We start from the raw sequence: 16,459 nt of genomic DNA, 5'->3' as shown, positions 1-16,459 counted from the left end.
CCTTCCAACCCGAAGGGTAACTAGGCCTGATTGGAGCTAGTCCGGTTTCCTCACGATGTTTTCCTTCACCGAAAAGCGACTGGCAAATATCAAATGACATTTCGCACATAAGTTCCTAAAAACTGGCGGGTTCGAGCCAGGGTTTGAACCCGCGACCTCCGAATTGAAAGTCGCACGCTCTTACCACTAGGCTACCAGCGCTTGTTAATATTTTATAGATGTATTTGCTGAAATTACCCTTTTCTGAAGTAAGTCCCGAAACTACGATGATTTAGCTACTATGTAGTCTTCTACCCTTATCAATGGTTCAAAGCTACATTCAATGAATTAAATAAAAACATTTAAAAACAATATTTTATTGATCTCATAAAATTCTCTTACAATCTATTCACAATACTCAACATGATTACATTACAGTTTACTGGCTTAGCCGAAATGACAATCTAAACGCAACTGGCTCTGTCTACCAATATGAAAGAGCGATAGAGAAAGAATAATACGCTACGTAGTGTGATCAGCGGGCCTAGCACACAGCGCGATAAGACTGATAAAATTTATCACAAACCGCCTTTTTGCACTATTCGTAAGGACGCACCGATGCAATAAAGTTTATCACGCTAGTGTGCTACGCCCGCATTTGCCACTTTGGCTAAGCCTGTTATAACTTTTATAAGCAGCCTCATTTCTTATCGTACTTATAGAATCCCTCTCCGCTCTTAACCCCCAACCTGCCCTTCGCCACCATCTTGTCCAACGCAGGGATAGGGTTGAAGAGCGTTTCCTTGGGGTACTTCTTGTGCCAACCGTCGAGGATGAACTTGTTGGTGTCGAGGCCCACGTAGTCGGCGAGCTCGAGGGGACCCATCGGATATCCGGCGCCCAACTTCATGGCGATGTCTATGTCTTTGGCTGAGGCGTCGCCTGAGAAAAATAAAGTTTTATTGCAACTTTGGAAACAAATCGTACCTAAAACTTTTCTAAAATTCCATAAAATATGGGCACCAACGCGCGCGCCGGTTATTTTTATCTTTTATTGTGTTCTTATAATTGTGTATATCGTCGCCTAGTACAGGCTAGATCGATCTGTATAAGGTGTTGCCTATTATTTTAAGAGCTTAGTGATGTAAGCGCTTTCAAAAATAAGGTCCGTCTACCGAGAGTTAAATGATAACACTGATAAGTGCAGTGGTTTCAACTAATAGTACATTCTGCGGCAACCAAAAGATAGCGACATCTAATAAACAGACAAGGCCATCATTTGACAACTTCCGAGGAAAGAAATCCTCATTATATTCAGATGCTATTAAATATTGGATCCTTTCTACTTTATTCATTCCCAACAGATCTTGTGAAATTTTGTGAACAACATACATAAACTCACAACTGTTAGTTACGTCACACCAATTTCATGATGTGACATTAATTGTCTCTTTACAGAGGCCGAAGTGCATTCTTTATGGCCGTTTATTGTACGACACAAGCAGCCGCTTGACCACAAATCCAGGAGTGTCCTTGCAGGTGATGCAGGTCTAACACTGTGGTAGTACTATTACTAACCTCTCTGGACTCTCTGGTACAGCCTGATGGCCTCAGCGATGTATGGCACAAGCAGCCAGTTGACCACGAAGCCCGGAGTGTCCTTGCAGGTGATGCAGGTCTAATACTGTGGTAGTACTAACCTCTCTGGTACAGCCTGATGGCCTCAGCGATGTATGGCACAAGCAGCCAGTTGACCACGAAGCCCGGAGTGTCCTTGCAGGTGATGCAGGTCTAATACTGTGGTAGTACTAACCTCTCTGGTACAGCCTGATGGCCTCAGCGATGTATGGCACAAGCAGCCGGTTGACCACAAACCCAGGAGTGTCCTTGCAGGTGATGCAGGTCTAATACTGTGGTAGTACTAACCTCTCTGGTACAGCCTGATGGCCTCAGCGATGTATGGCACAAGCAGCCGGTTGACCACGAAGCCCGGAGTGTCCTTGCAGGTGATGCAGGTCTAATACTGTGGTAGTACTAACCTCTCTGGTACAGCCTGATGGCCTCAGCGATGTATGGCACAAGCAGCCGGTTGACCACGAAGCCCGGAGTGTCCTTGCAGGTGATGCAGGTCTAATACTGTGGTAGTACTAACCTCTCTGGTACAGCCTGATGGCCTCAGCGATGTATGGCACAAGCAGCCGGTTGACCACGAACCCAGGAGTGTCCTTGCAGGTGATGCAGGTCTAATACTGTGGTAGTACTAACCTCTCTGGTACAGCCTGATGGCCTCAGCGATGTATGGCACAAGCAGCCGGTTGACCACGAACCCAGGAGTGTCCTTGCAGGTGATGCAGGTCTTGCCGACGGCCTTGCCCCACTCCATCATGGTCTGGTAGGTGCCGTCGGAGGTGGCGTCGCCCCGGACCACTTCGAGCAGTCGCATGACGGGGACGGGGTTGAAGAAATGGAGGCCGCCGAATCTGGAAGGGAATAAAGCATTGTGAGTTGTTCTTTTTAACCCCCGACGCAAAAACGATGGGGTGTTATAAGTTTGACGTGTCTGTCTGTCTGTTTGACTGTCTGTCTGTGGCATGTGGCATCGTAGCTCCCGAACGGATGAACCGATTTCGATTTAGTTTTTTTTTGTTTGAAAGCTGAGTTAGTCGGGAGTGTTCTTAGCCATGTTTCATAAAAATCGGCCCACTATGTCGCGGTCCACGGTGTTAGGTTATCGTTTTTCATGCTCTGAAGTTGAAGAGGTTTGTAAAAGTGTGCAAAAGCAGAAAGTGATTAATGCCTCTAGTGCATCAACCACTTTCTGCATTTACCTTCGTTCTAGACTACCCTGACTAATTAATTACCTACTCTGAAAGAAAGGTTGGGTGCCTTTGATCCCTTTACACAATACTTTACAGAATACTTTAGAATCATGACCACATTTTTTATCATTGTTTTGTATTGTTTCGAGTGTAAAATATTGACGACCGTCTGGCGCAGTCGGTAGTGACCCTGCCTGCTACGCCGCGGTCCCGGGTACGAATCTCGGTAAGGGCATTTATTTGTGTGATGAGCACAGATATTAGGAACAATCCTGAGTCATGGATGTATTCTATGTATATAAGTATTTATATATTATATATATCGTTGTCTGAGTACCCACAACACAAGCCTTCTTGAGCTTACCGTGGGCCTCAGTCAATCTGTGTAAGAATGTCCTATAATATTTATCATTAATAAAGTATTACTTGTCTTTCCTCTTCACGGCGGCGGCGATCTCATTGATAGAGAGCGAAGATGTGTTGGACGCCAAAATGGTGTGGGCGGGTGCTGCCTGCAATATTTTGATACGTTAACATAATGCTTTACATGTCTTTAGTTTAAAATGTTCCATGGAATGTACAATTTCTCTATTATTAAATAAAATACAGATATGATTGAGTGCACTCACACACATTATCTGAGGACAATATTGTGGATAAGAAGGTTAAGCATTTCACCTAAACATGTGTGAGTGGGCTGGGAAACATATGGGAAGGGAGAAAAGAGAGAGAAAATGAATTACCTGGTCCAGTTGCTTGAACAGCTTATGTTTCACTTCCATGTTCTCCACAATGGCTTCTACAACTAGGTCAGCGTTCTTCGCACCCTCCACCGGATCTGTGGAGGCCTTGATGCGGCCAAGGGACTCTTTGACGAACTTCTCACCAGCGGCAGCATCATCCTAATAATATGAGAATTTAATTAGTTGTTTTTTCCATCTTTTAATAAATAAATGACAAAGTCCCGTAACACTTAATTCTTAAATCTAACAGAATATTTTAAAAAACTTATTAATCATATGTTACGTCAGAGCCCTCATTGGAGGTATAGGCCTCTTCCTGCTGACTCCATTTGATGCAACTTTTACGAAGTCATCTTTCCAACATGCCCAGCCAGCCCTTTTTCCTCTTCCCATCCGGATCCTTCCATCTTTTACATATTTTAAAAGTGTACAAAGTTGGTAAGATCAATAATTATAGAGAACTAGCTTTTGCCCGCGGCTTTGCTCGCGTTAGAAAGAGACAAAAAGTAGCCTATGTCACTCTCCATCCCTTCAACTATCTCCACTTAAAAAATCACGTCAATTCGTCGCTCCGTTTTGCCGTCGACGGAAAGACGGACAAACAAACAGACACATACACTTTCTCATTTATAATATTAGTATGGATGACAATATATATATATAGTGAATTGGAGAGAAATCTTAAGAAAAAAATCTTGTATATCTCTGTATAAATATCTTGTAGAACTAAGTATAAATACTAGATACTAAAAGCAATTGAGGGTAGTTTTAAACTATTTACCTTGAACGTTTTCTTGGCAACGCGGCCAAGGTTTCCACCAATGGACTTCTGAGCCTTCGCGAGGACATCAGAGCTCACATCTACGAGAGTCACATTCTGGCCAGCTTGAGCAGCAACCTTAAATAGAAAATGTAAGAAAAATTTGGTTAGGGCTTTTTGTTATGGATAAAAACTTACAAACTTTATAAAAAATGATTAAAACACTTCTGTTGCTATATTATTTGATGTAATAAGGCAGGAGATTGTGTACCTTTAAAATATACTATCATCTTCAGAAGTTTGTTTACCAGTTACCATACAAATACCTAAGGTACAGCGAGGCAAATCACAACTAGGAGCCAAATGTAACTGGTCCATTTTTTCCATGTTTTACAATGTTTGCATTATTAAATAGTGTCCATCGGTTATATATGGTAGGCGTGTTCAGTGGATACAGTCATGTAGAACTCAACATCATAGTGTAATAATGGATAAAATGGCCAAAATGGGTTAGTTACAATTGTCCCCAGTCGAGATTTGCCCCGCTGTACCTTACATGAGATTACATTTTCAATATATGTTGAATGTAAAATTCTATAAATAGTCAGTATTTACATCACTTCATAAAAATGTACCTACTGGCTGAATAGAATGCAACAGGTGTTTGTGAACTGTGACTATTACCTATTGCCATTTACTATTATATGCATTCGTGACTAAACTATTAACTTTATTTAACCAGTATTTACCTGAGCGATGCCGGATCCCATTAAACCGCCGCCAATGACGGTCACATTCTTAACTGCACTTTGTACAGCCGACGAACTTGAGAAGTTCCTTGCAATTATGCCGAACTGCATCATCTTGGGCTATGGTGATTAAAACTTCTTACCAAACAAACCCTGTGAGGGCTATGTGGTCTACCAGTCGCGCCTATAAATCAAATGAAGATAAATTAATAAAGAAAAGTTGGTTCCAAAGTTCAAGATCGGTTGATTGACTCTCGATCTCGGCCCGAGTCGGGGAGAAGTTCGCCAAGTTCGCTCGGAAAGTGACAGATTGGCAATGATGTGTTCAAAATCATCCATTCAATTATTTATTTTTGTGAAATCCCTCAACTTCTGCTAAAATAATACAATATAATATAAAAAAGAAGTATCTAAATTGTTGTGTTTATTTGTTGATTAAAAGATATATATTATCGACTAAAATCAACGACCAATTGGTCGTAAAATGTGAAATTCCGAACGTAGCTCGCAGCAGCTCGCAGTGTCAAAATGGTTGTCATTGTGACAGAAATTATAAATTTTACGAATGAAATGTTTTGTGCTTACCATTCAGAACGTAAAATTAAATATATTGGAACCACCTAATTATCGCTATAACCATATTTGTCTCGAGATTACTTTAATTTCAACTAGTTATATAATTTGATTCATGGTTATGAATTAAGAACTAATTTACTAGAGATTTTATCTTTCACGTTATTACATTACTTTACGAAGAACGGAACGTATGATATTTATATCAAAATACGACGAGGATAATTATCAAAATTTACAAATAAACTAGAAACCTGATTTTGTAGTACACTAATTTATTTTAATCACTGCAAGTTTTTATAGTGCTTTAAAATGTGTTCCTCAATCCATATGTCGTTGCAGCGGTGTTTTTACGACAGGTATGTGACTGTTATCTATAATTTGTTCACGTTCGCAAACATATTTGTTATCGTATCGTGAGTGAACTTCAGACTGTAGGATTTATATTTATGACAATCTGTCCGCCCCACGTTGTAACTAGCGGCGCGTCGTCAGTTTTACCGGTTTTCTCCCGTTGTGAACATCAAGATGAACAAATTATCTGTTCTTACGAGAGCGTTTTCGAGCTCCACCTCTTTAAACGCTGTGAAAACGGTCACCGTCGTCGGCGGAGGGTTAATGGGCTCGGGCATTGCTCAGGTAAACTGTTTTTTATTATGTTAATTTGACTTTGAATGTCTGGGTGATTGAAAACAGGTTTAAAGTGACTTGCTACATTTTAAAGTATGCTTCACAAATATTCTGTGATAAGCTTGATGTTACCTACTGCACTTGCATATCTAATCTTGCATTAAAAATGTGGAGATTTCTTGCCAAAATAGCACATATCTATCTTCAGAAGTTTTAAAATTTCAAAAGGAAAAAAATCAAGAATGTTTGATTTATGAAGGTTACAGCACAAGCCGGGCAGAATGTGACTATAGTGGACCTGAAGCCGGAGCTTCTGGAGAAGGCCCAGAAGTCTATCCAGCAGAACCTGACCCGAGTTGCCAAGAAAATCCACAAGGACGATGCGGCTAAGGTGGAGGCGTTCGTCAAGGATGCTGCCAGCAGGATTAAGGTTTGTTACAATACTTTACCTCCTCCTCCTCCTCCTACTTTGGTAATATCGTAGGACGAACAAAGTAGGAGGCAAAAATGGATGGTGGCTGCAAGGGACCGAGAACAATGGTCATCACTGGAGAAGGCCTTCACCTTCACTGGAGGGGTTCTTACAGAATAACTTTAAGATAATTAAACTTTGTAATCTAATTAATGTTAAGTACCAAAAAGTAAGTAATAATTGTAATAAAGGCTTTTTTATTTATTATAATACTTTAACTCAGAAAATAAATACAATATGCTTGCTTTGGTGAATAAACTTACATCTCCAAATCCCTATTACAGTCCATATTTGACATGGCAATTGTTATAAAAACTTAAGATGGTCAGCAAAAATGTGACTTATTAGCAAGGTCCACACAGACCAAGCCATGTCGCGTACTTCAACCATCACTCAAAGTGTACAATTCTATCTTAAACAGTACCCCTATTTTACTTACCCTTGGTTTTGCTGCAGGTCTCCACAAAGGTGGAGGATGGTGTGAACGCTGACCTGATCATTGAGGCCATTGTGGAAAAGCTAGATGTGAAGCAGGAGCTCTTCAATAAGCTGGATTCGGTAAGATGTTCCCAATTCTAACTATAATTCTAGCTTTACTAGAAGAGTACTTAAAAACTAGCAAAAATAATTATGTACAATATTTGTGAGCGTGCTCGGAAAAACGTTCCACTTTGTCGATTGCTATAAAGCCACTTTGTCAGTTTATTCATATAAAGATACAAACAAATCTCGCCTTAATGGGACGTTTTACTAAACACACTCACATTTATGGAAATATTTTATATACCTTTTAAAGTTACAGTATATCAGATGTCTACATTTTTTTTCTTGATTATGGAAGTGGTTTGACTTCCATAAATTCCATAATCAAGAAAAAAAATGTAGACATCTGATAAACAGGTGCATTAAGAAACCCTTTTTATATTATAAATAGGTTTGATTTGTGACCTAGCCATCATATTCAAATATTTATTAATGGAATCTTTCATAAATAATCGGATAAGTTGAAATCCTTGTAAAACATATTCTTTAGACGGTATACGAAAAATTCCTATTGAAGTAGTAAAAAATGGATTATTTATTTTATGATGCTGTTTGATTAGATATAGATAGGCGGATACTATTGCACAAGCAAGTAACTTAGTGACCTAACAAGGGATTACCATTATCTCATATTTTTATCATTTATCTCTTATAGATATAAAAAGTTTTCGTTACTCTGCTTCATGACCCATTCGTAACATTGCCTGTAGAATATTATCTAATTTATTATACCTACAACAATTCCACCAATGGAAAATATAAAATAAACCTATAAGTATCATTCAAACCGACCACTCTTGTTTTATTTTAAAATGCACCTCATCTGCAATTCAAGCTGCGGCACTAAATTTCAATACCTCCTAGCAATATTAACAAGTAGATTAAGTAAATATTATCAAACACATATGTAACTCCGTATAGACGTATAGACAGATAAAGTCTAAGAAAAAAACGGTAGGTACCTAGACGGCGTTAAACCGTTGGGGGACGCTCGGCTAGATGGCGCTAATATTAATATTTGACATTTTAACACATAGCAAGCTAAAAATATGAGCCAAATTGTATGTATGTATGTATGTATAAGCTTTATTGTACATAAAGGAAACAAAAGAGACACAGTTACAGAGTCAGTAATATACAATGTAGGCGGACTTATCCCTTAATGGGATCTCTTCCAGTCAACCTTTGAGGAAATGAGTAGAAGCGAATTAACGATGAGTGACGAATTCAAAAATGTACAACCACTAAAAAAATTAAATGCAAATTTTGTATACACATGGTAACAAATATATACATATACAATTACATTAATACACCAATATATACATATATAATAATATAATAATAAATAAACAAATACTCATAAAATATATATTTATATAGGTACTTAGACCAAAAAGTATATGGATATTAATTCGAACCACAAAGCAAGACGACAATTAAAAAAAAATAGATAAAAATTAAAGAAAAAGAAAAAGAGAGGAAAAAAAAAAAAAACAATCCGATAAAAAAAAAAAATTAAGTGTCGGAAAGCCATAGTTTTTTAAGGTTATTCTTGAGTGCTGCTACAGATTGGGATTGCCTCACGGACACCGGTATCTCATTCCACAATTTAGCGGCATAGACAGAAAAGGATTGAAAAGGAACAAGGAAGGACAGGAAAGGAATTGTCAATTGAGGTTCAAAAGTTTTAAGCCTGTGTCGAGAGATGGCAGTCTATGCACTGTGATTACACATTTTAATTACAGTAACTCTCTATGAAACTCGATACTCTTTGATATTATGAACCCTTTTCTAAGATCCGCCATTTACAAAGTTTTTGGGCATTAAGGCCAAAAAATCTAATGTTATTTTACATTACAGCTGTGCCCCGAACACACAATCCTGGCCAGTAACACCTCCTCGATATCGATCAACGCGATCGGCGCTGGCATTAAGAGGAAAGACAGGTATAGTTTGCATTGTATACGGTTTTAGTTTTATTCTCAAATCATACTTTTGTTACTAACAAATTTATAAGTCACTAGCTTTTGCCCGCGGCTTCGCTCGCGTTAGAAAGAGACAAAAAGTAGCCTATGTCACTCTCCATCCCTTCAACTATCTCCACCTAAAAAATCACGTCAATTCGTCGTTCCGTTTTGCCGTGAAAGACGGACAAACAAACAGACACACACACTTTCCCATTTATAATATTAGTATGGATTATCATCCTATGTTGTGTAGACTTTGGCTACGGTGTCGGTTAGCTTTCGGAACACCCCAGGGGGTTTAGTTCGTGGGAGTCGGACATACCCACTGGCTCTCCCAGGCCAGTGGATCCATAATGGCTCCTGGGAAAAAAAATATATATATAGGAAGTATCAGTATTTCTCGCCAACAATTCTAACTCCTTTTGACCATCTACGAACGAACAACTACGCTTTTTAACCCATCTTATAAAGAAGAGAATAATCGATATACTTTATCGAATACATTGATACGACACATTATGGCGTTGCTAGCTCAGATAACACTAATTAAACTCACGACACGACATAAGATACATTCAATGCATGGAAATTCGTTGTAATGTTATATATTTCCAATTTCAGGTTCGGCGGCCTTCACTTCTTCAACCCCGTTCCAATCATGCGTCTCCTTGAGGTCATCAAAGGCGACCACATCTCCGAAGAAACCTACCAGACCATGATGGAGTGGGGCAAGGCCGTCGGCAAGACCTGCATCACCTGCAAGGACACTCCTGGGTTCGTGGTCAACCGGCTGCTTGGACCTTACAGCGCTGAGGCGCTCAGGATGTATGAGAGAGGTTAGTACTCCACAGTATTAGACCTGCATCACCTGCAAGGACACTCCTGGGTTCGTGGTCAACCGGCTGCTTGGACCTTACAGCGCTGAGGCGCTCAGGATGTATGAGAGAGGTTGGTTATGGTCACTCTTGACTTTTGGACGGGATCTCTTTAGGTAAAATCAAGGGGTGGATGGAATTTTAGACTGGTGGCACATTGCATGATACTTCACACGAATTTGACGTATTTGTGACAAGCAATAAGGGATTAAATATACCCACTAGTTCACCAAATTGTTACTGGTGTGTACCAACTTTCAAAAGTTGAAAGGCGGGATAATAGGCTAGTTTCTTATACTTAAAATAAAATATTTTATGCAGTGCACGAAATAAAGCACCACAAAATTAGAAGAAAAATATGGACAGTAGTTATATTTCAACATAACTTCTATTTAATAAGTCAAAGAGAAAGATATAAAGTAAATGAATTGACCGTGACGTCACTCCTCAGTATTTCATAGTAATTCCATATTAGTAAATCGTTTTGACAGTTCTTAAAAAGAAGCTGATTTGACTAGTAGGAAACTAGCCTATTGATGCGCTTTTTTGCTAACAAATGTCCAGTAGAAACAACTTGGTGGTAAGTGATGGATATTGCTGCTTCAACTATTATTATTTAGCCCAACGCTCATTTGACTGAGTTCCGTGGCTAATCCAATATTTTTCATAGCCTCCTAAGTTCCTTTTAAACTACAAAATCGAATCTAATTTGTGTCTATGTAGAGAATATATCTAGAATAGAAGACTAAATTCAAAAAAAGAATAAGATTTCCGTTTTTAAGAGGATTTTCTAATTTGTCGCTGGCGTCACTGTCACTGGCGTCACTGCTTGTTATCGTAACTTGCTAATATCTAGTGTAGGTACTTGCAAGTAACGATTTAAACACTCATTAAGGGCCGGTTGCATCAAACCGTCTGTCACCGTTAAAGCGTTCGTTATATTTTATTGTATGCGAAGTTCCATAGTCGTCTTAAGAAGTGCATGTGTGATAGTGTCTCATGGTGTTGGTACTTATACTATTAGTTGTTGCATGGCTGCATGTAAGTATTTTCTGCTTATTATGTACTTGCTCTTTAAGTAATTTAAGTATTTCATTTACAAAGGCAGATGCCTGCAACACTGGCTAGTCATGCCTGAAGGTATATTTTTGTACCTCATAACATAACTCATTAAAAAAAATTAGATTCATTTTAAATTTCATAAAGAAGGTAAATGATTTAACACACAGCTACACAGACTACTAATCACAAAATAGATTTAATTGTAAAAAACCTAGAGTAAACTTTTTGATTCATCACTGTCGGCACAAAAATTAAAAATAATATCAAAATTTCGCTGCAATTACATGATTTCGTAACTCTTGTGCCCATATTACCATATTTTTATTAGGCTATATCAGAGAAATATATCATGATCATCCTTTTTGCACTATCTCGGCATTCGCCACGGCTTTTGGAAGCCTGGAGTCCGCTTTGACAAATTCATGTTAACTAAATTGTACCTTATGAAAATAGATCAATACCCAATGTGTTCACCAGGTAGTGTGTTCAAGCAGGCACTTACAAATAGTGCGATAGAGACGGCCTGATGTTTTATCATTTATCGCGCGACCACACTTGCCTGCCAGGTCGTTCTAATAAAAATAACCCCTTTTTTCAGGTGACGCCACAAAAGAGGACATCGACATTGGTATGAAGTTAGGCGCAGGGTACCCCATGGGTCCCTTCGAGCTGGCCGACTATACCGGCTTGGATACGAACAAGTTCGCGCTCGCGACGATGTACGAACAAACGGGAGACCCGGTGTTCCGCCCTATACCCATCCTGGACAAGATGGTGGCCGAGGGGAAACTCGGCATTAAGACTGGCGAGGGGTTCTACAAGTATAAGAAATAGGCTTTCTATAAAACAAATGAGACAGTCGATGATAGGTGTCTAAAAGCTGTTTTGAAATAAAAAATGTTTGGCATTTTTGAATTATTTCGAATACTTATATCATCCACAAATACGTATAATGTTAAAGACTGTAATAAACATTTATTTTTGATATATTTTATTAAATAAAAATATTGCCTTTTACTGTGTTTTTGTTTGATGCGTATTTAACTGAGTGACAGTGACTGTTTCATAAATAATTATAACCGGCTATTTTACTCTAAAACATGGCATTTTGCAAACTATTTTCGTCCAATTTTGTTCAATTAGTCCAATAATTAGGTATTTTTAGTTTTTTTTTTGCAATATGGCGTTGGACATCGGCATACGTATGAAGACGGAAGGCATGTGGTTTCATTGCTCATTTGTTCAATATATCTTCAGTAAAACTGTCAAATTCATTTATTATTGATATATTTTGATTAAAGTTTTTAATTTAGCGTTGTTTTGTTTGGTCTGTGTAAAATCTTCACAACTGACCAATTTTTCAATGTGATACTTTTCTTAGGCAATGCCTTTGTAAGCACAGAACGAGTAAGACACTTTTTAGAGCGATTTCTTCGACTCTATATCATAACCAATATTTGAATGATGTGATGATATTGATGATTGATGAGTTGACCCCACTTTTTTTTTAAACCTGACTTGGACCATCTTGGACTTGACGAGCCGTCTAAAGGTTAACCTGTTACGGTCGTTTTTACCAATGCAATAGAGACTTACGCGGGACCCCGTTAATTCATTTTCGCTCAATATCAGGATTACCTGACATCCAAGACACAGCATAGCCATACGGCTATATAAATACAAGACAAAGTGAAATAAGTTTTAAATATTTGACGAAATATTCCGCCATAACTAACGCAGTTTAGTAATTTAGTTATTTGAGACTGTACTTTAAGAGGTAAATCCCCTCTGACAATAATTTTCAATGTTAATGGCAATGACATAAAATATCTTAACTGATATCGATAAAATTTACAACAGGTCTGATGTCGGCGGTTTGAAAGTAGTGATAACGATACATGCTATGAGAGATAAAGTTATTGCTATGAGACCGTGACGTAAGCATAACAATCAATTTAGTACCTACGTAATACATAGCTACTTTTTATTCCAGTCTCATTCCTCTCACTGGGCCTTCTAAATTATTATGTACCTAACTGTAATGAGGTAGGTACCTACTAGGAAGAGGTACTAGCCCTGTGATGCGGTACCAGTAATGGGCATAGACAAATACTGATCAATAAACATGTGTTTATCGTCAGTTTTTAAACACAAACAAGATAGACATATGATGAATATGATCGTTCGAGACATGAATTAAGTGTAGAAGAAACGTCTATTGTTTCACGGCTGTCTGAAGTCCAACACTGGTAATATGTATAATGTTAAAATTACCTATTACAGTGGAAACTGGGTAAGTGGAAAACCTCTTTAAGTGGACCCAAATTCTCGGTCCCAGTCCCTCAGGACCGAATTACCTCTATAAGAGGAATTTTGGGACCTCTATAAGCGGAATCCATTTTTTCGTAAATTTCTTATTTTTACCTCTGCAACTGGAAGCAGTCGTCTCCGAAACCTCTATGAGTGGAAAAGCTTGGCGTTATAAAATTTGTATTTTTAATAAACCACCACAAGGAGGGTAGTTTATTTCGTTAACATTATGGTTTGTGTTTAAACTATATATTTTGTATGAGATTACACATCGTTCAGTTTAGTTTTATCTGCGGTGCGGTGCCATGCTGTTAGATAAGCAATTCCTAAGCACACAATCAAGTATTTATCTCTTCGGGATAAATTAAAAAAAATCGGATTTTTTTCATTAAAGTACAATCGGTATATTGATTTATTTAACCATACTGGTTTCGTTTGCATAAATAAATATTAGGTTACTTCAAAACAAAGGAAAAATATTGTTTTGTATAACAGTATTGTAGGTTATTTACAGTATTGCTTTTTAAAGTCAGGATCACAAACCTATTTTTTGTTTATTTATATCTACATGCATATTAAATAAAATATACATATTCAATTGACCTCTATAAGCGACATTACTAGCACCGACAACCTCTATAAGCGAGAGCCTCTGTAAGTGAGAAAACGTTTTATTTGAACCTGGTTAAGTGGAAAACCTGGATAAGCGAAACTAAAGAGATACAAAGAGACTCATACCTGCAGTCAAACTGTATATACAGTTTTGCAGGAACTTGCTTAGATTTAAGACCTGTACTGTGCATTAATAATAATAAATAATAAAAAACAGCCGGTCCCTTGCGATTCCACTTATCCAGTTTCCACTGTATTAATATGCATGACTAAATAAGCTTTGCATGCTGATAAGCTTACTATTGTCCAGCCTAACCCATTGAATTTTTAGTACAAAATGCTATTTGGTAAGACTGGTCACTTGAACTTTAGATACCAGGATGGGTGGGCATTTAAATCAGAACTTGCACCCTGCATGAAAGCTATAAATAATTCGCATGACTTACATTATTATGACAAACATTATGTACTCGTATTGTCTTTTATTATAGATATAAAAATATTTCCAGGTGACGCCACACGGGAAGACATAGACCTTGGCATGAAGCTAGGTTGCGGGTACCCGATGGGTCCTCTAGAACTGGCTGACTATACCGGCTTGGACACAAAGAAGGCTATACTAACTGTCATGGCGGAGGCGACAGGAGATCCAGTGTTTAGACCGATACCATTGTTGGACAGACTGGTGGAAGAGGGGAAGTTTGGTAGGAAAAGTGGGGAGGGGATTTATAAATATGATAAATAGAGTGTCTAAGCTATTTGTGTCGCTTAACTTTAAACTTGGGTAAATCCATTCTGCTTTATGGTTGAATATAATTATAAAACATGTAATATGATCTGAAAGATAATCAACCTTATATTGAAATTAAGCGATACATTTTTGCAGTGTATTTAACAGAATCAGTCGTCATAAAATTATTTTTTCTAGTTGTATAAGGTACAGCGGGGCAAATCTACTTGGGGCAAATGTAACTGGTCCATTTTTTCCATGATTTACAATGTTTGCATTATTAAATAGAGTGTCCGCCGGTTATACATGGTAGGCGTGTTCAGTGGATACATGTAGAACTCAACATCATAGTGTAATAATGGAAAAAATGGATTACAATTGCCCCCAGTCGAGATTTTCCCCGATGTACCTTACTTATTGTCTTGCTTTGTTGCTTTATTGTGTCTTTTTTCTATCTGTTACTATTAGCTATTAGTAATCTCGAATTGTTATTTTAATATTGTGAACAAAATAAATGCTTTAAAAAACGAGTTTCGTGTCATTAACCTAATTGATCCATAATTGGTACATTTCCGACGTAAATTACCGGAGGTGGTATATTTATCCAACATAATAATTTATTGAACTTACAATTTTATTCTCTTAGCTACAAGATACAAATTTCATGAACAGTTAGTATAAAATGTAACACCTTTTTCAACAATTAGTACAATCCATTTTGGTCTAAATTAGCAAATTAGTGCTACTTTATCTAATTAAGTATATACAGGGTGTCCCACGGCGATGCCACATGGAGGGAAAGTACCTTAAATATCGTAGATAGCATATTTTGCTGAAAGAAGACTTTATTTTATTTTCAAAACTTAGTAAAAGTGCCTTCAATTTTTTTTAATTTTTACTATGAGGACTTATACAGGGTGTATTTTGATAGCGGGTCAGTAAGGCCGGTATGAGATCCCGTAGTCCTACATGAAAATAGTCTAAGGGGACCATCCAAAATAGCATTTACAGATTTTGGAAAAACATACAGGGTGCGAGAAAAAGGGCATTTTTGACAAACTTTTTTTTTGGTGCATTGTCGTGAGTTGACCCCTAAGCAATTATTGATACTGAATAAGAATGGAATCGATTGGCATCATAAAAATACCATGTGGAAAAAAAAAATTTCATACAAATTGTATGGGAAAAGTTTTTCGTGATTTGTGACTTTTCTAGCTGGAAATTTTTTTTTGTTCCATACAAGCTTTTGATACTGTATAGGAATGGGATCGATTGGCGTCAAAAAAAAAAGTTTGTCAAAAATGCCCTTTTTCTCGCATCCTGTATGTTTTTTCCAAAATCTGTAAATGCTATTTTTCATCAATTTGAAATTGATGGATATATGGTCCCCTTAGACTATTTTCATGTAGGACTACGGGATCTCATACCGGCCTTACTGACCCGCTATCAAAATACACCCTGTATAAGTCCTCATAGTAAAAATTAAAAAAATTTGAATGCACTTTTGCTAAGTTTTGAAAACAAAATAAAGTCTTCTTTCAGCAAAATATGCTATCTACGATATTTAAGGTACTTTCCCTCCATGTGGCATCGCCGTGGGACACCCTGTATACCTACGTCATAACGCGTATT

General features: G+C 37.7%; 3 protein-coding genes across 3 annotated transcripts; 2 read left to right on the top strand and 1 right to left on the bottom strand.

Annotated features, from left to right (window-relative positions):
- Nucleotides 1-336: 336 nt before the first annotated feature.
- LOC125231118 (probable 3-hydroxyacyl-CoA dehydrogenase B0272.3) lies at nucleotides 337-5,327 on the bottom strand. Its single transcript, XM_048136473.1, has 6 exons — nucleotides 5,051-5,327; nucleotides 4,323-4,439; nucleotides 3,542-3,700; nucleotides 3,225-3,310; nucleotides 2,245-2,459; nucleotides 337-921 (listed from the first exon to the last, which is right to left on the bottom strand). Exons 1-6 carry the CDS (start codon nucleotides 5,162-5,164, stop codon nucleotides 680-682), a joined length of 933 nt encoding a protein of 310 aa, XP_047992430.1. The 5' UTR covers nucleotides 5,165-5,327; the 3' UTR covers nucleotides 337-679.
- Nucleotides 5,328-5,906: 579 nt separating this feature from the next.
- Nucleotides 5,907-15,346, top strand: LOC125231294 (hydroxyacyl-coenzyme A dehydrogenase, mitochondrial-like; the record flags this gene model as incomplete). The annotated part of the gene is made up of 2 exons (XM_048136733.1): nucleotides 5,907-5,982; nucleotides 14,607-15,346. Coding segments are annotated over 2 exons (312 nt in total), but the record flags the coding sequence as incomplete, so codon positions are not given.
- Nucleotides 6,069-12,192, top strand: LOC125231119 (probable 3-hydroxyacyl-CoA dehydrogenase B0272.3). Its single transcript, XM_048136474.1, has 6 exons — nucleotides 6,069-6,262; nucleotides 6,513-6,683; nucleotides 7,182-7,283; nucleotides 9,132-9,217; nucleotides 9,860-10,074; nucleotides 11,774-12,192. Exons 1-6 carry the CDS (start codon nucleotides 6,152-6,154, stop codon nucleotides 12,007-12,009), a joined length of 921 nt encoding a protein of 306 aa, XP_047992431.1. The 5' UTR covers nucleotides 6,069-6,151; the 3' UTR covers nucleotides 12,010-12,192.
- Nucleotides 15,347-16,459: the final 1,113 nt, after the last annotated feature.

The sequence above is a fragment of the Leguminivora glycinivorella genome, chromosome 11 (genome assembly GCF_023078275.1).
Source record: "Leguminivora glycinivorella isolate SPB_JAAS2020 chromosome 11, LegGlyc_1.1, whole genome shotgun sequence".
Taxonomy (NCBI): Eukaryota; Metazoa; Arthropoda; class Insecta; order Lepidoptera; family Tortricidae; genus Leguminivora; species Leguminivora glycinivorella.
The sequence above is the reverse complement of the archived record's forward strand: the minus strand, read 5'-3'. Positions and strand labels throughout refer to the sequence as shown.